At 41.3% G+C, this 23,147-nt stretch overlaps 1 protein-coding gene across 1 annotated transcript in view; it reads left to right on the top strand.

The window, feature by feature from the left end:
• The window catches only part of LOC122797804 (SCO-spondin-like), a 4,708,783-nt gene that overhangs the window by 1,494,730 nt on the left and 3,190,906 nt on the right, over positions 1–23,147 (top strand). Inside the window, exons 38-39 of the mRNA XM_044066325.1 lie at positions 5,339–5,521; positions 5,665–5,815. Coding sequence (XP_043922260.1) covers positions 5,339–5,521; positions 5,665–5,815 — 334 coding nt within the window. The remainder of the gene's footprint in view (positions 1–5,338; positions 5,522–5,664; positions 5,816–23,147) is intronic.

Below are 23,147 nucleotides of genomic sequence, written 5' to 3'. Positions count from 1 at the left end.
GGTGGGTGCCCGCCTTCACCTAAAAGAATACAGGTGGTGCGCAGACATACCCAGTTTGAGCACATTCTATAGAACAAAGGATAGTCTGATACAGTGGGTTTCCAGAGAGGTATTTCCCAAGTTCTGGAAATGTTATGGCTGTATTTACATGTCTCTGTGAGTGGTATTTACATTGTTGTGCACTACAGTGTTGCCTGTATATGCTTAAAATGGTTGACAGGTGTCACAGATAAAGGATGGAGCAGTATTTCTTTGTGGGTGACAATGGAGGAGTTTGGAAGGTGACGGGGACTATTTAGAGCACATATACTAAATAAAGATGATCGCAAACTGTGGTTTTTGATGTTTTGGGACTTCAATGTTGCAAGTCTCGAGCTTTTGTTCTTCCGGTTTTCTGTGTTTTTGACTTTACTTTCTCAAGATGCTGAAATTCGAATGGAGAAAAAGTGTTTTGGGTACCAATTTGTAAAAATAAGGGTGATGTGCAGAGATGTGGTAACTACAGTGGGATTAAATTGATCAGTCACAGCATGAAGTTATGGGAAAGAGTAGTGGAAGACAGGTTAAGAAGGGAAGTGATGATTAGTGATCAGCAGTACGGTTTCATGCCGGGAAAGAGCACTACAGATGCGATGTTTGCTCTGAGAGTGTTGATGGAGAAGTACAGAGAAGGTCAGAAGGAGTTGCATTGTGTTTTTGTAGACTTAGAGAAAGCATATGACAGGGTGCCTAGAGAGGAGCTTTGTGGTATTGTATGAGGAAGTCGGGAGTGTCAGAGAAGTATGTAAGAGTGGTACAGGATATGTACTAGGGTAGTGTGACAGCGGTGAGGTCTGCGGTGGGAGTGATGGATGCGTTTAAGGTGGAGGTAGGATTACATCAAGTATCAGCTCTGAGCCTTTTCTTATTTGCAATGGTGATGGACAGGTTGACAGATGAGATCAGACAGAAGTCCCTACGGACTATGATGTTTGCAGATGACATTGTGGTCTGTAGTGAGAGTAGGGAACAGGTGGAGGAGACCCTGCAGAGATGGAGATATTCTCTAGAGAGAAGAGGAATGAAGGTCAGCAGGACTAAGACAGAATATATATGTGTGAATGAGAGGGAGGATAGAGGAATGGTGAGGATGCAAGGAGTAGAGGTGGCAAAGGTGGATGAGTTTAAATACTTGGGATCAATAATTCAGAGTAATGGTGAGTGTGGAAGAGAGGTGAAGAAGAGAGTACAGGTAGGATGGAGTGGGTGGAAAAGAGTGTCAGGAGTGATTTGTGACAGACTAGTACCTGTAAGCGTGAAAGGGAAGGTCTACAAGAGGGTAGTGAGACCAGCTATGTTATATGGGTTGGAGACAGTGGCATTGTCAAAAAGGCAGGAGTTAGAGCTGGATGTGGCAGAGTTAAAGATGTTAAGATTTGCACTGGGTGTGACGAGGGTGGACAGGATTAGGAATAAGTATATCAGAGGGTCAGCCCAGGTTGGAAGGTTTGGAGAAAAAGCCAGAGAGGCAAGATTACATTGGTTTGGACATGTGCTGAGGAAGGATGCAGAGTATATTGGGAAAAAGATGCTAAGGATGAAGCTACCAGGTAACAGGAAAAGAAGAATGCCTAAGATAAGCTTTATAGATGTGGTGAGAGAGGACATGCAGGTGGATGGTGTGACAGAGCAAGACGCAGAGGACAGGAAGAAATGGAAACAGATGATCTGCTATGGTGACTCCTAATGGGAACAGCCGAAACCAGATGATGATGAGTATCTTGAGCTTGTAAAGTGAATCCATATGTAGATATATATATATATATATATATATATATATATATATATATATATATATGTATGGGATCCGGACACTAGCATATGTCTGAATCACAAAACATCGAACACACATACACAAAAGCACTTAACATCAACAAGCGCTTCTGTGTATGTGTGCCTGTTTCATAGATTGGACTACATTGCGGGTAAGGGGAAATACCCTTTTCCCCACTGTAGTGTGATCTCAGAGTGACAATAATAAAGTAGGGGGGTGCAGGGGTGAAGCCCCCTTGCAGAAATGTAGATTTTTTTTTGAACTACACATACAGGCGCTTTTCCATGTTAAGCTTTCGAGTATGTGTGTTCAATGTTTTGTGATTAGGACATATGCTAGTCGAGCATGTGTCCTAGACCCATATATATATATATATATATATATATATATATATATATATATATATATATATATATATGTATATATATATATATATATATATATATATATAAATATATATATATATATATATATATCTATATATGTATGTATATATATATATATATATATATTTATATATATATGTATATATATATATATTTTTTAATTTATTTATTTAACATTTGTCCAACTTGGACCGAAGCCAGTTTTTAGAGGAGGCCCTGGGAGAAACGCTCCAGACACATATCTTTGAAACATGGGAAGAAACCGGAGCACCAGGAGAAAACCCACATGAACGCAGGGAGGACATGCACCGAAATCACTCCAGCCGAGACTCAAACCAGAGAACCTCTTGCTGTGAGGTGACAATGCTACCGCTGCACCACTGTGCCGACTGTATATATCTATATATATATATATATATATATATATATATATATATATATATATATATATATATATATATATATATATATATATATATATATATATATATATATATATATATATATATATATATATATATATATATATATATATATATATATATTACATATCCAGTGGATATAAAAAGTGTATACACCTCTGTTAAAATGCCAGGTTTTTGTGATATAAAAAAAATGAGACCACAACTAATCATTTCAAAACTTTTCCTACCTTTATTGTGACCTATAGCCTGTACAATTCAATTGAAAAACAAACAAATCTGTCAATGGAAAAAATATAAAAAAAAAATGTACAATAAGCTGGTTGCATAAGTGTGCACATCCTTAAACTAATACTTTGCTGAAGCACCTTTTGATTTAATTACAGCATTCAGTCTTCTTGGGTGCACACTTGCCATCAATAAAAGAGACTGTGATTAACCCCAAATTAAGTTCAGCTGTCCTAGTAGTATTTTCCTGACATTTACTCAGTTGCCTGCTACAGCAAAAGCCATGGTTCACAGAGAGCTTACAAAACATCAAAGGGATCTCATCGTTGAAAGATATCAGTCATGAGAAGGGTACAAAAAAACTTCCACAGCACTGGATATACCAGAGAAGAAAGACAGTCATCAAAAAGTGGAGAAAATATGGGCCAGCAGTGACGTTGCAAAGAATTGGACGTCCCTCCGAAATTGATGAAAAGACAAGATGAAAACTGGCCAGGAAAGCTGCCAAGTGACCTACAGCAACACTGAAGGAGCTGCAGGAATTTCTGGCAAGTACTGGTTGTGTACTACATGTGACAACAATCTCCCGTATTCTCCATATGTCTGGACTATGGGGTAGGGCTGCAAAACAGAAGCCTTTTCTTACACAGAAAAACATCCAGGCCCAGCTAAAATTTGCAAAACAATACATCAAGATTCCCAAAAGCATGTGGGAAAATGTGTTATGGTCTGATGAGACCAAGGTTGAACTTTTTGGCCACAATTCCAAAGGTACGTTTGGTGCAAAAACAGCACTTTGCATCACCAAAAGAACACCATCCCCACGGTGAAGCATGGTGGTGGCCGGATTATACTTTGGGGTTGCTTTTCTTCAGTTGGAACTGGGGCTTTAGTCAAGGTGGAGGGAATTATGAACAGTTCCAAATAACAGTCACTTTTGACTCAAAACCTTTAGGCATCTGCTAGAAAGCTGAAGATGAAGGGGAATTTCACCTATCAACACAATGATGACCCCAAGCATACATCCAAATCAACAGAAGAAAATTAAAGTATTGGAATGGCCCAGCCAGAACACAGACCTAAATCCAATAGAAAATCTGTCGGGTGACCTGAAGAGGACTGTGCACAAGAGATGACCTTGCAATCTGACAGATTTGGAGCACTTTTGCAAGGAAGCGTGGGTAAATATTGCCAAGTCAAGATGTGTCATGCTGATAGACTCCTACCCAAGAAGACTGAATGCTGTAATTAAATCAAAGGTGATTGAACAAAGTATTAGTTTAAGGGTATGCACACTTATGCAACCAGCTTATTGTATGTTTTATATTTTTTGTATTTTTCCCCTAACAGAGTTGTTTGCTTTTCAATTGAATTGTACAGGTTATAGGTCACATTAAAAATGGGAAAAGTTTTGAAATGGTTTATTGTGGTCATTTTAACAGGGGTGTGTGCACTTTTTATATCCACTGTGTGTGTGTATGTGTGTGTGTGTGTGTGTGTGTGTGTGTTTATATATATATATATATATATATATATATATATATACACACACACACACACACACACACACACACACACACACACACACACACACACACACACGTGTATCTACTACTAATAGTCAGTCCACAGAAATGTCAACATTCTTAACATCAGTGCACTTACGTCGATCAAAGCACATTGCCACACTGTTCTGCATACTCCTCCTGGCTAATCCTTGAAACATTCATTACACTTTAGCTGAAGGGCTCAGGTAGTCTTGCCACCTGTCCGGTATTTCTCTGGACTATCTGGAAATCAGAATGATTCTCTGGTAGTCCAGAAAACACTATATAAACTCCGGTATTCTGTTTAGAAGTGCGGACAGAATGACGGAGTTTGTCAAAAAGCAAGCTCTGTCTTTTTTTTTTTTTTTTAACAAAAAGCATCGCTAAATCGATGCGGTGGACTCAGGGATACTCCACAACAGCAACAAAAAAAGAGTAAAGCACATAGATTGTCTAAAAATGTACTAAAAGGGCCATTTTGCTGTAATGACATGCGTATTTATGTCATAAAATGGGTGTGGATGTGGCTGGGGATTGGTTGGGCTTGGGAAGATTTACAAGTAGTGCGGGGGGCTTGGCTTCAGTCCGGTTTTCTGCATTGCAAGATGTGGCAGCCCTAGGCTTAAGTGAGTGTGACAGTGCATTTGAAAGAGGGACTCATTCAGTGAAATGTGGGAAAACATTCTAAAAAGATTTTATATTCAGCATTTAGAAGTATGTACTTTTCTTTCTCTTTTTCAGTTATGCTAGTTTCAATTCACATATTTCATCTTTGATGACCTGTCTTTTTTATCTAAGGCTGTTTAACGTTGCTAAATTAGTGGAGTCATCTGAGTATCTTTAATAAAGATGTTGATTTCATTCCTTGTTTGGTATACTATAAACCAAGCTCAAGGAGCAACATGATTTCACAAATGGTGTTTTTGACTTTTTTTCTCCCAGGATGCTGGTGTCCAAATGGACTGGTGCTGGACAGTGATAATAAATGTGTGCCCCCGGAAGAGTGTCCTTGTGAACTTGAGGGGGTTAAGTACTGGCCAGGACAGCTTGCCAAGGTTAACTGTCAGATTTGCAGGTGTCATAAAGGAAAACTGGATCAGTGCCGAAGTAACCCTGAATGCTCAGGTCAGTATGAATTCTAGCAAATGTAAGCAAGTATTTATATCTGCTTGCTATGTACATCAAAGTTATGTTTATGAGCCTTTGATTTTAACCTAGTAGTCAGATAATCAGCAACTGAAGAATGCATCTCTTTTTCTTTCTTTCAGTGAACTGTGGCTGGTCATCATGGTCCAGCTGGGGTGACTGTCTAGGGCCTTGTGGTGTTCAGAGTGTCCAATGGTCTTTCCGTAGCCCAAATAACCCTACTAAACATGGAAGTGGAAAACAGTGCAGAGGAATTTATCGCAAGGCTCGCAGGTAAGTTTATGTGACGTAGTACAAGTTAATTACTATGAGTATCTCAAAAATGCTGTAGCCCTGGTCTTTATCAGTATTATAAAATGTTAATGTAAATACAGAAATTAAATTATATACTTTCATCACAGCAGTACTGAGTAGAAAGAAAAAAAAATCAAGATGCTCTCTCTCTATATGTGTGTCTGTAAGACTCGTAAAAAATTCAAAGTTTTCTATCAGATTTTGGGCAAATTCAAGACCTAACAGTGTTATTATGTCTTTATTGTTGCTATATGTAGGACAAGAGTAATTCTATGGATGTTTCATTAAAGCATGCATTTTTATTATGTCATTGTGTTTGCTGTTACTTACCATGAGTGACTTTATGGATCTGTCATTAAAGCATGGGAAAGTGTTTATAATTATATTGATCATGACCCTGAAAGTTGCAGTATTTTTGTTGTGTCTTTCGGCTTTTCCCGGTTAGGGGTCGCCACAGCAGAACTCCGGTCCGCTAATGATTGGCAGTAGAATTTTATGTGCCGAGTTGCCGGCCCTGATGCACAACCTTCAACAAAGGTACGCCCATTCACGCATGTCTGCACACAGAAGACGCTCTAGCTGAGAATCGAACAGGACAACGTCTTACTGTGAGGCGACAACGCTACTGCAGCACCACCACGTGTATTTTAAATCTAATTATTGGTGCGATAGTTGTCTTTTTAACCTTACCTCTATTTGCTGTTTTATACTGCCTATATAAATATTGAAACATAAAATGTTATCAATAGTAACAAAATTAATGTAGCATTCTAGTAGAAAGAAAAAAAGCAAAAAAATGACATCATAAATGAACTAAAATAATAATAAAAATTCAAATGAACAAGGAACTTTCATGTCTTAGGTTACTGTTAAATTTAGGTAATATGACACTTGGTAATACCTCATGAGGTATCAGGTTAACTGGCAATAAATATCTCATGAGATGTCTCTCCTACAGTAGCATTAACATACCTTTGCTTATATACTGCTAACTAATGATTCACGTAGACCTGATAATGCCCTTGAATTTGGATTTAGATCTTTACTTATTGCTTGAACAATTTATTTATTTATTTCTATTTGATGACTCGATATGAAAGCTGGTTTGCTGCACCCTTTTTATACACACCCTGAGCTCACAGAGCAGTTGATAGTACAGTTAAATTTTAAAATTATGCCAATAAATGTTACACTGTATGACTATGTAAAGAACCAGTCAGAAAAAACAGAATTTGAGCATTATACATAGGTTCATAGGTTGGTACTAGGCTATCGGCCCTAGGGCCTATACAAGCCTAGCCATAACAATTCCCTGGATATTTCTTCCCACAATATTTATTTCCCTGGACTCCTGTCTAGCAGGGTGACTGACATGATCCCCGGGGTGAATTTCCTATCTCCCATCCAATTGTCAAGGTTCATTTTGAACAGGGCCAAGGAGGTGATTTGCTTGACATGGGGTCTATATTAGAAGCACGAAAACCATAAACCACGAATGCTCACATGAGCGAAAATGCCGGGAATCGTAAGTGTGATTGTGGGGTTGTGTTACAGTGAGGAGTGGGATATTTGGCCTTTCATCACTGTAGAGCGACCTCGGAGTTAGAATATATTGTTAGTGGGGTGTGTGGGGGGTGCAGCCCCCCCACAGTAGCAACTTCAATTACTGGCATTTTTGCTAATGTGAGCGTTCACAGTTTAGGGTTTTCGTGCTTCTAATATAGACCCTTGACAAGTATGGGCAGTCTATTCCAGAGTATGGGGAGTCTCTGGGTCAGGAACCTATCCCTCCAGCATGTTTTGTTCATTGTGATGACAAGGTTTAGATCCCTGGAGCGTGTGGCTCTGAGGGATTGGGATTTCTTTAAGTGGAGCATGTCCAACAGCTCAGGGTTTGACATGGCCTTGTATGTTAAGCAGAGATCACCTCTGAGTAGACGATATGCCAAAGTGTATAGCTGGAGTTTTTTTAGATGGTCAGCATAGGGCATCTGCTTTAGGCCTGTGATTTTTTTAGTGAGGTATTTCTTCGACATTTCCAGCTGTTGCAAATGCCTTGTAAGGTACATACCAAATGGGGCATTGTACTCTATAATGGGTCTAATGAGGGATGAGTACAGTGGGACAATGACCTCCTTTTTTCTGGATGAAAAGCCTTAGTGATGAGGTGTGCCGCATAGAAGGATTTCCTGACTGTTGTGGCAATGTGGTTATCGAACGTGAGACCACTGTCCACCTGTGTCCCTAAGTCTCTCATTACACTTTCGGTGTTTAGTGTACTGCCACCTATGTTGTAATTCATGGGTACATGTTTTTTCCCAAAGGAGATAACTATACATTTCTTGGCATTAAGCTTGAGCCCATGGCTCTGGCACCAAGCATCTATTTCTGTAAGGATCTTTTGTAGAATATCCACATCATTTGGGGATTCAGTAATGGCTCACAGTTTGCAGTCATCTGCGAACTTTGTTAGCCAGAGTCCCTTAGTGCTGGCCTGTACTTCAGAGAAGTAGATGCCAAACAGGAGCGGTCCCAGGACTGAGCCCTGAGATACTCCACTTGTCACCTGTCTAGAGCTGGATTTGGAGTTGGCTACTTTTACAGTCTGGGTTCTGTCAGTAAGCCAGTTGGAAACCCATCAAGTGACATAGGGATTTATGCCCAGCTTAGTAAGTTTATCAATGGTTCAGAGTGGGGGATGGTGTCGAAGGTCTTGGCGAGGTCCAGATAGGTTGTGTGGACCGCCTTACCCTCGTCCACAGCTTTGGAGTCTGATTCGAAGTAGCCATTCAGGTTCATGAGACAAGATTGGCCCTTCACGAACACAAACTGGGTGGGGTCCAGTGTTTGAAGGTTGCCAATGTCTTTGTTTATAAGTTCCAAGATAATGCATTCCATGCCCTTGCAGATCAGGCTTGTCAGACTGATGGGACGGTAGTTCCTGGGATCCAAGGTGGATGCTCACTTGTGGAGTGGGATAACTGTGGCTGTGCGCCACTCAGTGGGCATGAAGCCTAAGGTAAGTCTATGATTAAACATGACACTTAGGTGAGGTGCCATTTCATTTTGTAGTTCATGTAGTACACAGCCCGTGATGTCATCTGGTCCCATGGATGCTGTATTCTTAGCTTTGGAGAGTGCGGTTTGTACCTGTGTGGCTGTGATTACCGGAATCTGGCAATCTTTTGGTATTGAGATGGGCACTTTAGGGGGTGAGAGGGGGGTGAAGTTGGCCCTAAATCGATCTGCCAGGATATTGGCAATATCCTTGGGGATCAGTATATTTAATGCCATTCTGTTGTAGCTTAGAGCAGATCTGAGTATTGCCATTTAGATTCTTGATATAACTATAGAATGCCTTGTGGTTGTCTTTGGAATCTTTAGCAATTTTATTTTCATAACTAGCTTTGGAGGATTTTATGAGGGATCTCAGCTTCTTACTGAGGCTGTTAAGGGAGTTTTTGCATCCTGGGATTTTCCTCTTTTTTGCAACAGTTTCTTCCTTCTGTTGTATAGTTTGTTTATGGCTGGGGACCACCAGATTGGCTATTTTTTTTTTGGAGGAGAGCATCTTGGTTCTATTTGGGATGGCACGATTCATGCATGAGTGGATGTGCTCATACAGTGCCTTAGTGTAGGATTCAGCAGTCGAACTTTCAGCTCCCGTCTGCATGGGTGTCATGAAGTTTGTCACTTCTGACTTGAATAGCATGAAGTTGGCTTTAATTATAATTTTAAGTTGGCATAATTAGTCAACTGCTTTTGGCATCCTGTGTGCTAATTTAAAAGTTATTTTATTGGTAGTAGTTGAAGATGATGGGCCAAATAATTTGTATAAAGCCCAAGATCAAAATTTGTTAAATGGAAATTATTGAAAATATTTTTTATTAAGATTTTTTAAGTTTTGAATAAAATGTGGCTCCCAGTAGTGAACTGGTTAACTGTAAAATGGAAAATATGTCCCATCCAGTATAAATATTGCACTGAGATTTATAAATAACTCTTGGTTGTGTAGCCAACAAAAACATTCACATTTCTGGTATATTTATTTATTTATTTGTTTATTTGCTGTGTTTGTTGACTGAGATTATCTTATTGAACAAAATTTCTGTTTTCAGTAGAGTTTCTATGAGAAAGGCAAAAACATACAAGAACAATACAATGAAAATAATAGAAAATAGTTATTTTAACTTATTATGTGAACAGCTAATATAGCAACTAGTCAAAAACATTAAACAACAAAGTGCTATTAAAAATTCACTTTTTAAAGTATGGACCATCGTTCAGGCTTTAAAATATATGTAGTTTAAATAATACCCATGGGTTCGGTAAGGGGTTGAGAGAGATGTGTATGATCCTTATATCAGTCCTAGGAGAGAGTTTGATTGACCTGGCAGTCATGAGTGTAGAGTGCTGGTGGGAATGGAAGAGTGAAGATAAAAAAGAAGTATAAAAAGATAAAAAACAAAAGGACCCAATGAAGAGGCTGTAGTTTCCAGTTTAAAAACACAGTTTTAATCCACAAAAAGGAAGCACAAGCGCTTTCATAGGTACAAACCCCACTTCTTCAGATGCTAACAACTGTTCAGACAAGAATAGTTTAAATACATATGCAGAAACACCTGAAGTAATTAAGTAGTGACATCACCTTAAAGCTGCACTCATTTTAAAATGTTCAAGACAAGGATATTATACATCTACCTGCCTATATTTGACTAAGCATTTAAATACAGTAAAACCAAAAATAATTAGCTGCTATAAAAATCTCCAAAAGAAAGAAGCATAAAACAAACACTGGAGACAGCAGAACGATATGCTCCCAAAAGACAGGCTAAAGTCACGGTTTGTCTAAATGACTTATACCAGTTCCAAATACAACGAAACTTCAGTCTTCAGATAGTAACCTTCAGGCAACAATTATATAAACAAAATGTTTATTATAAAGGCAAGCGCTTTCACCGTTTAAGGCTTCATCAGGCCTGGTGAAGCCTTAAACGGTGAAAGCGCTTGCCTTTATAATAAACATTTTGTTTATATAATTGTTGCCTGGAGGTTACTATCTGAAGACTGAAGTTTCGTTGTATTTGGAACTGGTATAAGTCATTTAGACAAACTGTGACTTTAGCCTGTCTTTTGGGAGCATATCGTTCTGCCGTCTCCAGTGTTTGTTTTATTTAAATACAGTACTTAAGTTTTAAAAAATATGTAAAAAGATATAAAACATTACAATACATACTGTACAAAATATGTATAATTATTTACTGTATATACCTGTTGCACATATTTTCACCTAGTGAAGGGTCTTTTCTTTAATAAAGGCTTGAGGGGAACATATTCATTAATTCCAAAGTCAGCACTGGCTCTCAACCTTACTATCCATTCTGCTTCTAAGTTTTCTGTGACATTTCATATGTCACCACCTCTAATATTCTCAGATGCCCTGCTTATAACTAGAAACTTAAATGTGTGTCCAGAATCAGTTTCATTCACATTTATTTATTTTTATTTTATTTTACATTTGTTGACCAGGCTAGTCTAGCTGGATACATGTCCATTTTCAGTAGAGGCCCGGGGAGATAAGCTCCAACAGTCATTACAAGTTTAAATAGAGAAAAGGTAATACAAGATTAAAATTTCTAAATAGAGCTAGTTAATACACAAATATACAAATATGATAGGAGCAAAAATGAAAAGTATAATCATACGATGTTTTAAAATAAAAATAAAAATACAAAAAAGGGTTTTTTTTGTTTTTTTTTTTGTTATTTTGGATTACAAAAGTCATTCAGTGTATATGTGATAGCATATATCTGCATAGATGTTATGTAGAGGGAGAGCTATCAGGATATAAGGAGAAGAGAAAGAACGAATCATGTAAGAAGAAAGGAGAGAGAGGAAGAAGGAAAGTTAATCTGGGTTGGTGCAGGAACAAAGCCAGTGTTTATTAAGATGCATTTTCAGTTGCTTTTTAAAAAGTGGTAGAGAGGATAAAGATGAGATATCAGAGGGGCGTTTGTTCCACATTTTTCCAACAGAGATGGAAAAGAGGGAGTCACCTGCAGAGTTTTTGGGTTTGGGAATATTAATCAGTAGTTTGTTAGAAGAACGTAGATGTTTCAGGTTATTGTATGGTGAAATGAGGTTAGAAAGTACTGGTATTTTAGTTGGGTAGTATAGAATCTTGTGAGCTATTAAGAGCTGCTGAAGTACAAGCTGGTTAGGAAGTTCAAGCCAACCTAGTTGTCTTAGGTTCAGGCAGTGGTGAGTTCTAAATTGGGATCCTGTAGCAAATCGAGCAATATTATAGTAAGATGTAGCTAGTTTCTTAAGGCTGTTTTTGGAGAGATTAGTGTAAATGGGGGAAGCATATAGAAGAGTAGAGATTTGGTGAGATCTGGCTAATGTGGTCCTTGCTATGGGTGTAAGGAAGGGTTTGATTCTGTAAAGGGATCCTATTTTTTTATTAACTAATTTTAATGTATTGTTGATATGAGCGTCAAAGCTGAGATTATTGTCAATAGTTACCCCTAAAAATTTTGTAGTTGAATCTGGAAAAATAACAATACTATCAGTGGAAGTGAGAGTGAAGTTTAGTGGGGTAGATTTACGAGTAGGTGAGAACAATAACAGTTTGGTTTTCTTAGGGTTGAGGAGTAGGCAACGGTCTAAGAACCATTGTTCAACAGAGGTAAAAGCTTTTTGGGCAAGAGTTTGGAGTTCAGTTTTAGAGGTAGCAGCACAGATTATAGTCGAATCATCTGCATATTGTATGCAGGTAGTGTTTGGGATAGCTGATTGGAGGTTGTTAATAAAGATAGAAAATAGAAGGGGGCCTAGGATAGAGCCTTGAGGTATACCTAGAGAGATAGGAAGGAGATTAGATAGTGAGTTTTTCCAGAGTACTGCCTGCTGACGGTTTTCAAGGTAAGATGTAAATCAAGTTAAGGAAGGAGGATCAAGTGAGAGAGATTTTAGTATGTGCAGAAGACGTTTGTGGTTAACCATGTCGAAAGCTTTAGATAAGTCAATGAAGACTGAAGATGATAGATTATTGTTGTTACGGTTATAGTTGATGGAGTTTATGTGTAGCTAAAGCACTTAAATTGTCCTTCTTATTAATGTGGTAAAGATGCTCCCTGATTCTATCGTTTAAGCACCTATCAGTTTTCCCCACATAACATTTTTTAGATTTTAAACAATGTGCTAGATAAACCACATGTTTAGTTTCACAGGTAGCATAGAGACGAAAATTATATATTCTGTGATAGTAAGGGTGTGTAAACTGTGCACACGTATCTATAAATTTGCAGAATGAACAATGTCAACACAGTCTAGTACCAACTCTTATTGGGGTTCCCTCACTGTGTTTACAATAACATAGTCTCCTTTTCAGGGACAAATTATTCTTAAATAAAAATTTTGGTTCCACATCTGTAATCTCCTTAACCTGTTTATCACTGGTTAAAATTCCCCTCTATTTCCTTACAATATCCATATAATTGCCTACATCTGTGGAATATTCCAAAGGTACTCTCCGTTCCCCTCAAGCCTTTATTAAAGAAAAGACCTTTCACTAGGTGAAAATATGTGCAATAGGTATATATAGTAAATAATTTTCCATATTTTGTAGAGTATGTATTGTAATGTTTTATATCTTTTTACATATTTTTTAAAACTTAAGTACTGTATTTAAATGTTTAGTCAAATATAGGCAGGTAGATGTATAATATCCTTGTCTTGAACATTTTAACATGAGTGCAGCTTTAAGGTGATGTCACTACTTAATTACTTCAGGTGTTTCTGTATATGTATTTAAACCATTCTTGTTTGAACAGTTGTTAGCATCTGAAGAAGTGGGATTTGTACCTACGAAAGCGCTTGTGCTTCTTTTTTGTGGATTAAAACTGTTTTTAAACTGGAAACTACAGCCTCTTCATTGGGTCCTTCTGTTTTTTATCTTATTATTGGATTCTGCTTTGTTCTTGGACCTGACTGCTCACAGAGTGTGGTGATAGTTTTGTTTTTTGTTTTTTTATAAAAAAGAAGTATAGTGAAGTATAGATTGAATCGGAAAAGAAGGGTAAAATGACAAGGTTGTAAGAAGGGACAGTATTTTAAGAAGTGAAGAGTTATATTATTTTGTGTTGCAGAAGATAACGTGAAGAACAGAATATATTGGTTATTGGAGAAAGATTAGAGAATTTCACTTTATGCAATAACAAGAATTATGGATTACTAGGTGTTTAAGTTTTATTTCAAAGTAGCAAATGTTGCTTAGCTCTAATAACAGGTGGAATGAAATTCCAGATTTTGGTTGCATAGACAGAAAAATAGAGTCTGTGTAACAATGTAGTGATTTGTTGAGTGATAGTTGGTTCAGCTGCAGTGACATCAGATTTCTCTTAGTGGCATATTTAGTAATAATATTTGTACAACTGAGCCTTTTGTGGGTATAGTATAAGATATCATGTACCCTTTTAAGATGGGAGAAGCACAAGTTGTTTTTTAGACCAAGATTTTGAGAATGTAGGAGAACCATACATTGATGTGCCCATTTTGGTGCGTTAGAAACAAATTTAGCAATTCTAACTCTTCTCTGGCTGTAAGAGTAAGTGTGCAGTTTTTAGCTCTCCACAAGTGGTAGAACAGAGCCTGAATAAAGTCTGCTTCTAGTACTAGAATGATCAACAATCATTTTTAGCTGTTTGGGAAGGTTGAGGAATAGTTTAATTTGAGATATCATATCTAGCTTTTTGATAGTTTTGGCTGTAACACAGTTAATGTGCTGGTTGAACTAGAAGTTTTGATCAATGCTGACTCTTAGTAGTTTAGCCTGGGAGACATGTAGGATGGTGTTATTTTTTGAGGTTATGGGTATGGTGAGTTGCTAATGTGAGGGAGAGTAGGTGAGAAAAACACACTATTTTAGTCTTCTTGGCATTGAGAATCATTGTATATCAATTCATTTATTACATTAAATGCCTATTGGGTTAGCTTATATAGTTGGTCTGTGCATTTTGCATTCCAGATTAATGTGGAGTTGTCCACATATTGGATTAATGCTGAATTATCAACAAACTTATGGAAATTATTGGTGAAAAGTATTATTTAACTGAGTGAAGTACTATTTATTAGTGGTAAACCTGATACTGGACATGAGGAAAAATCATAGTAAAGTGACATACCAGGTTTGCTTTACTACATAAGAATGAAAATTGCCATGAGGACCACAGTTAAAATTTCTATGATAGTATTCATGAGAAATTAACACATACATGTCAGTATATGTCTGAGGAATACCTTTCACTTTCAGCACCACCTTGCAAAATAGAGTTATATTGCATTTCACTGGGTGTGGAATCAGAGCCACTCACCTTTATTCATTCATTGACCAGGTAACTGCTTAATTTGATGTAGACTCACAGGGAGCTTGAGCCTGTCCTTGTACTCAGTGATTGCAAGACATAGAAGTTCAACTTGAATGGATTGCCAACCCATTGCAGAATGCATGCACACTCAGTCTTGCACAGCATGCTCATCGATCACCATTTCAATTTAGTGGATTGCCATTTCAGTATTGGCATGTCTTTGGCATATGGAAAGAAACTGGAATACCCAGTGAACATCCACAAGAAAATAGAGCGGATGTGCAAACTGCACAAAGAATGCATCTCAGATGAGAACTGAACTTCAAGACCAAGTACTATGAGACAGCAATGCTTACTGCTGCATCACTGTGCCATCATCACTTTTGTTTATTTATTTTTTTTCTGCATTTGTAATCATTTTTGCTATAGTGCCTCCCAACCATCAGTTTTCCCCTTGACCAAACACTACACTGTCAAAGAAAGGTAATTTTTCAGGTAACTATCAGGGTGCTTTGGGCTGTCAGTGAAATCTCAGCAACAAGAAAAACTTTCTTTTTTGACTTAATGCTGCCCATGATAGTGACATGGATACTGCTATCACTATACAGCTCACATATGCCCCTCTGCCCATGTCTGCATGCTCCCTCCACATGCACTAAAAGGGGCTTCTGGCACCATCTTTGATGACCATGTCAACATCTTTCCAGCGACAGTTTCCCACACCATAACACGCCTCCTCTCCAGACAAGGTCCTGTCATTAGAGCTGTGGCATAAGCCAGGAAAAGCACCAACTTTGCCCCCCATACTTCCTGTTGGAGCCAACAAGTACCCATGCCACTAGTTCAACTTGTTCACCATGGCTGTGATCAGTGCTTTATCCTTCTAAATCACCAGTGCATGCCTAGGTGCAATACTAAAGAATTAGACACAGGAAGCAAATAGCCTTAGAAAATGTAGGGGTGATATTTATTAGAAGGTGTTGCTCACTGCTACATTAAACAGAAGGGATTATGATCAGTTTTGCCAAAATGTTTGGACATAATTTCTGTTGAGGAATGGTTCCTTACATTTGCTACAATTGGGGATTTGTCTTGAGTAGCACAATATCTGTGACTTGACATCTAAGGATGTAATGTGATCCTATCTCGCCTACATTCTCTACAGATGGGTTCGGAGCCGATCCTCGGCTCCGACTCGGCGCTATACAATAGAACGCAGTCTCTTATTGGCTGAGTCACCTCATATCCCAGGATGCACCACCACTACCTCCCCAGATCTCGTTTGCCGCTTTCCAGCATAGACGTGGTCTCGGACTTGGCTGAGCTAAGTACCTCTAGTCAGAAACTTTTCTGTCAAATTTCTCTCTAAAACTCACCCAAAAGCTGTTTTAACGGCTAGTGTTGTTGTGTGATTGTTTTTTTTGGTACTTTTGTGGAAGATTGTGTATTTTTGTTGGTAAAAAGGTTCCGTTTAAGTTAGAGGGGCCTAGCCCTGCCTTAGGCGTTTAAATTAGAGCCTAGTTGTCGGTGTTAACTGTTTTGTCTGTAATTGTTGTTAAGTTTTAGGCGTTTAAATTAGAGCCTAGTTGTCGGTGTTAACTGTTTTGTCTGTAATTGTTGTTAAGTTTTTCTTTAATACCATGTCTAAAGAACATAGACCTTCCGGTTTTAAAAAATGTGTTAAGTGTGGTTACAAAATGTCCATAACGGATGATCATTCCTTGTGTGTATATTGTTTAGGTCCCAAACATCTCCAGGAGTCCTGTAGCGTTTGCCACGCTTTTTCCTCTTGAGTCCTCCAAGAGAGGAAAAACAAATTGATTTTAAAAGGGCTCATTGCCCTTTCTTTTGAGGAAGCCTTATCCTCTTCTTCTTCTCCTACTGGCAAGAAGAAAAAAATCTTCGGCTCCGACCAGTCCGTCGGATCCGATAGCTAAAAAGCCTAGGCAGGCTTCTCCGTCGGCTCCACGGACTTCGGAGCCAAGGGCGGAATGGTCTGCCTCGATGTCTCCAGCCTCGACTCCTCTGGCTTTGGAGTCGAGAGCTCGGGCATCGAGAGGCGTGTCACCTTCATCGGCTCCACTGCCTTCGGAGCCGATGGGGGTTGCCCGCTCAGACACTTCCACTTCGGAGCCGAAGTCCACATCGGCTCCAAGGGAGATTGCAGTAGTAGTGGAATCTCCCTCGGCGCCGATACGCCTCGAGCCTTTACGGAGCCGGTCCCCCAGTCTTTCGGAGCCGGCGGAGAAGTCGACTCGGACCCGGTCGGTCTCTTCTCGTTCTTCGAGGATGTCCGATTCGGACATAGACAGGGTGCTTCAGAAGCTTTTCCAGTCACCGGTCTTCGCTAAATTGATCTCGACTCCTGCCCAGTTGGCTCTGGAGCCGATCCCCCATCCTTCTACTTCCATTCCTCCTCCGACAGCCTTGGCACCGTTGGAGTCGGTGTTGGTGGATCCGGTCGAAGTTATCGAGTCGGCTCCGACTCTAACTTCAACCCCGTCCCTCGGGTCGGGGTTGATGCTGGACCTCCTCAGTCGGCCCCGGGGATGCTTCGGATCCGATCCTTTCGGTTCCGAGCCTCCCTCTAGGTGCGCCGCTGCGGGGCTCCGGTTACTGTTGTGGCCTCGGGACGGGACCTTCCCAGGATTCTGGGGTCCGGCCTTCGATGCCATGAGAAGTGCTTTAGCCAAATCCTCTGTGGCCACTTCGACCTTTCCACCACCACCACCTTCCTTGGGCATGGAGACTGGCACTTCTGGAATCCCCCTGTCTCGTGACAGCGGAGCCCCTGGGCCTGAGGTTACCCCCATTGGTGGTTCCCTTCTTCCTGGAGGTTCCTCCGACACCCTTTCGGAGGAACCGCCCAGGAAGAGACAGTGTAAGAGGAAACACGTCGACTCCCCTGACGAGTCCCTCACATCGGATACCGACCTCGATGATGCGGAGGGGTCCCCAAAGTCGTCTTCGGAAGATGTCTCCTTTGCAGACATTCTGGAAATCCTTAAACACCGAGGCGACTGGCAGTCCAAACCCCCTTCCGTTGAGGAGTCGGTGTTCCTCAAGGCCTTCGTGGCTCAGCCCTCCGCCTCCTGGGTGTCTCCGCCCTTCGATGAGCTTCTGGATTTGATCTCTCGAAGGGCGTGGGAACACCCGGATTCTGTGGAACTGGTGCCAGCTCGTCCCAATAAGTTTCTCTCGGCACCCCGGACAAGGATTTTTTATCTAAAGGTGTGGCTGTAGATGCTATGGTGGTGGCATCTGCCAGCCAACAAGATGTGGCAGAGGCTTCGACGTCCATCCATCCCCCTAATAAAGAGTCTAGGAGCATGGATCGGTACGGCAAGCGTACCCTTTCTTCAGCGACCTTTACGTTAAGGTCTCTGAATTATCTGGCACACTTCACCAGACTACAGAGGGATCTGATCAAGGAGCTGTCGGATGCCCTCTCGGGTAACTTACCTGAACAGTTAACTCAGACGGTTAACTCTCAGTTGGCTACCCTATCCTCATTATCTAACTCTCGCTGCGAACAGGAGGGTAAGACCTTGGCTGCCGTAGGAGCCCGCTTTTCCACTCCCCTCAGGCCTTATCCCAAGGCCCGAAGGGGAGGGAAAATGTGGTTCCGTAAGTCTCAGAAGCCTTACTCGTCGCAGCAGAGCGACCCCCCTTCTAGAGGCAGAGGAGGGGGAAATTTTTCAGGGAGACGCCGTCCCAGAGGCGGCGGAGGCCCCTGCAACACTGGAGACCGCGAGTCCTTTCGTGGCTCCTCCTCCTTCCAGCATCCCTGAAGGAGTACCCGGCTGTGCAACTCCGGAGCCAGTCGGGGGTCGTTTCTCGAAGCACCTAAAGGCCTGGGAAGATATTACTCAGGACCAATGGGTGCTTCGAATCATTGCCGGAGGTTACTCCATCCCCTTTGTTCAACCACCCCCACCAGTCCAAAGATTCCCAGACCCACCACCCAGTCAACGGGATCATGCAGCCAACGAAGTATCAAAGCTGCTTCAAAAAGGAGTCATCCAACCTGTCCCCGCAGACCAGGCCGGATTAGGGACTTACTCAAGATTCTTTCTGGTGCCAAAAAAGACCGGGGACTTGAGACCCATTTTGGATCTCAGCAAACTAAACCGATTTGTAAAAAAGTCCAAATTCCGGATGGTCACTTTACAATCCATTCTCCCGCTTTTGGAGAAAGGAGTTTGGATGTGCTCCATAGACCTCAAAGACGCCTACTATCACATTCTGATGGATCAGGCGTCGAGGAGACACTTACGCTTCAGCCTAGGAGACAGTTATTTTCAGTTCCGAGCACTGCCCTTTGGTCTCACCACAGCCCCCAGGGTGTTTACCAAATGTTTGGCAGTCGCAACTGCTCACTTGAGAAGTCTAGGATTCCAGGTGTTTCCATACCTAGACGAGTGGCTCCTAACTGCCGCCTCCAGGCATCTACTCTTGAAAAATTTAGCAGCCACTATAGCACTGGGCAAATCCTTAGGAATCACCTTCAATTGGTCAAAATCTGTATTGCAACCATCTCAGCGTATTCTGTTTATCGGTGCAGAAATAGATTCAAGGCAGATGCGAGTCTATCTCCCTGCAGAAAGGATCGCGACGCTTCAGTCTCAGGTCCGGGCCCTAATCCTCAGACGTCGTGCTCCAGCAAGAATGGTCCTACAACTGTTGGGCTGCATGGCAGCCACCATTCTTCTGGTCCCCTTGGCAAGGTTGCACATGAGGATACTTCAGTGGCTCCTCTCAGTCCAGTGGTCTTATCAGGACCGTCCCCTCAGTCACCACATTCTGATCACGGACACGTGCAAACAGGATCTTCGTTGGTGGCTTCTATCCCCCAATCTGAATCAAGGGCGACCCTTCGTTCCACCACTCCCCTCTGCCACGCTGACTACGGACGCCTCCCAGACAGGGTGGGGGGGTCATTATCTGGACAGGTCGGTCCAAGGCACGTGGCACCCCGAGAGTCTTCTTCATATCAATATCCTGGAGATGAGGGCGGTGCTTTTAGCGTTGCAAGCACTGCACGATCACCTCCCCCAGGGTACAATTGCCATTCAATCCGACAGCATGTCGGTAGTCTGGTACCTAAACAAGCAAGGAGGAACCAGGTCCTATCCCCTTTGCAGAGAGGCCATGAGAGTATGGGATTGGGCGATTGCTACCAAGCGTTTTCTAATTGCAACGCACATTCCGGGGAAATCCAACGTGATAGCCGACAGACTGAGCAGAACTATTCTCTCCCCTCACGAGTGGTCCTTGAACAACAGAGTGATAACACAGATTTTCACAAGATGGGGAGTCCCCTGTTGCGATCTCTTCGCAAGCCCCTTCAATGCGAAGTGTCACCACTTCTTCACTCTGACCCCAGTTTCGGGGGAGACTCCCAAGGACGCTCTAGTCCACGCTTGGCCCTCCGGACTGCTATATGCCTTTCCACCGGTTCCCCTTCTCCCCAAGGTGATTCAGAAGGCGATTCGCTTGAGAAGCAGAATGATATTAATCGCCCCATACTGGCCTCGGCAAATCTGGTTCCCCTTTCTTCACAGGTATGCATTGGAGGGTCCTTGGTTCCTGGACCAAGTTCCGGACCTTTTGACTCATCAGTCAGGACAACTCCATCAGTCCCTCCATTCGTTGAAGTTGACAGCCTGGCTACTCCTCTTCCAACCATAATTAGGAGCCACTCTTTGGCTCCTGAAGTCATACACATCTTGTCTTCGGCCCACAAGACTTCTACAAAGAAGATATATAGCAGTAAATGGAAGAGGTTTGCTATTTGGGCCCAACTCCGAGGATTAGACCCAATGACAGCCTCAGTATCTGAAGTACTGAAGTTTTTAGCCTCCCTGTTCCAGCAAGGTTGCTCAGTATCTACCATCAAAGTATAATTGGCGGCTATTTCCAATTTTCATGAAAGTGTGCAACCTCCCTTAATGAGCAACAAGCTCTGTAAAGCCTTTATTAAAGGAGCTTGGCTTCTACGACCCCCCATTTCGCAACCTGCACCTACGTGGGATATGAACGTGGTATTAGGTGCCTTAACCTCACCACCCTTTGAGCCGGCAGCAACCTGTGATCTGAAATTCCTTTCTTGGAAAACTGCCCTTCTAATTGCTATTACTTCAGCCAGACGGGTTTCAGAGCTTCAGGCTCTATGTGTTAAACCACCTTACTTGGTATTCCACAAGGATAGAGTATCTCTTAGGACAAACCCATCTTTTATACCAAAGGTTTGTTCTAATTTCTGTCTACAACAGTCAATGGAGCTACCGGTCTTCTTTCCCAAATATTCCAATAGAGCTGAATATACTTTTCACTGCTTAGATGTGCACAGGCAATTACGCTTCTATTTGGATAGGACACACAAAGCACGGAAATCAGATCAACTGTTTGTGTCCTTTTCGGATAATAGATTAGGCAAAGCCATCACTAAAGCCACTATTGCCAAGTGGATCAGGGACTGCATCACTCACGTGTATCTCATCTCAAACAAGGAGCTCATAGCTCCCATTAAAGCTCATTCTACTAGAGCTATGGCCACTTCGGCAGCTTTTCATTCCAAGCTCTCTATTGGCGACATTTGTGCGGCTGCCACGTGGACATCTTCACACACCTTTGTTTCTCACTACAAATTAGATGTGGCATCCAGGGGTCGAGCTTCCTTCGGTTCCACAGTTCTCAGGAGTGTTTTCCAGTGAGCCACCTGGGAATTAGGTGCTAGGGACGCTGTCCCATCTGTAGAGAATGTAGGCGAGATAGGATCACATTACATCTTTTAGTTATGTACTTACCATAACTTTAGATGTATGGGATCCATCTCGCCTACATTCCTAATAACCCACCCTCCATCCCCCTGCCTTGTAGACCAGGAGAGACCGGACGATCCGAAATTGATCCTCTTCCTCTCTTGAAAGACCTGAGTATGTTATGACAATAGTATGTCTCTGTGAACATGAGTGCGAACAAACGAGATCTGGGGAGGTAGTGGTGGTGCATCCTGGGATATGAGGTGACTCAGCCAATAAGAGACTGCGTTCTATTGTATAGCGCCGAGTTGGAGCCGAGGATCGGCTCCAAACCTATCTGTAGAGAATGTAGGCGAGATGGATCCCATACATCTAAAGTTATGGTAAGTACATAACTAAAAGTTTTTGCAGGTTGAGATTGGCAATACTCTATGTGAGACGAATGCAGCAACACTAGTAATCTCCAAGGAACACTGCGGGAATCATGGGAGTCAGACTGTAACTGAAAATTATTTTGAATGAAAGTCAGAATAGACAGCAGATTGGAAGTGCAATATGCTGATGTTTATGTTTTTAATTAAAAAAAATAGCAGCTTTTAATATGATAACTGCATTTGGCTGTGAAAATCAGGTTGGGTAAGATAGAGTTCAGCAGCAGAGTGTTAAGCATTCCTGCTCATATTCAGTGAATTTTAAAGTGGCAGTGGACAGCAATGTAAAAACTGCACATTCTTCATTTTTTCAGGTAATTCATTTGTGATTTTTCCTTTTTCTTTCTTTTTTCTTCTTTCTTGTTTTTAACCAGGGTAATACAATATTATCAGCCCTCTGTTTTGATAGATTTAGCCAGTCCATTTGGAATACTTACAAAGGCGTTGTTTAAATATTGCTACTATATGAAAGCAAATGGATGCGTACTGTTCACAAAGGACAGATGAAAATTACGAGTTAGGGATTACTGCTGGCAGTAACCCTTTCTGAATTGCAGGAAAGATATGCTGCGATTCAGAAAGGGTTACTGCCAGCAGTAATCCCTAACTCGTTTATTTTCCTGCTGGTAGTAGCCCATTCCACTTCAGAGACAGGCCCTTCACAGTCATTCTATACTGTCTGTATTCTCACTGCAGTGGGCTGTCTCCCTGACCAAGCCTGTTGCTAATGATTCTTTCTGGGGGAGTG

Source organism: Protopterus annectens, chromosome 3.part1, assembly GCF_019279795.1.
Source record: "Protopterus annectens isolate FY-2018-M chromosome 3.part1, PAN1.0, whole genome shotgun sequence".
Taxonomy (NCBI): domain Eukaryota; kingdom Metazoa; phylum Chordata; order Ceratodontiformes; family Protopteridae; genus Protopterus; species Protopterus annectens.
The sequence above is the reverse complement of the archived record's forward strand: the minus strand, read 5'-3'. Positions and strand labels throughout refer to the sequence as shown.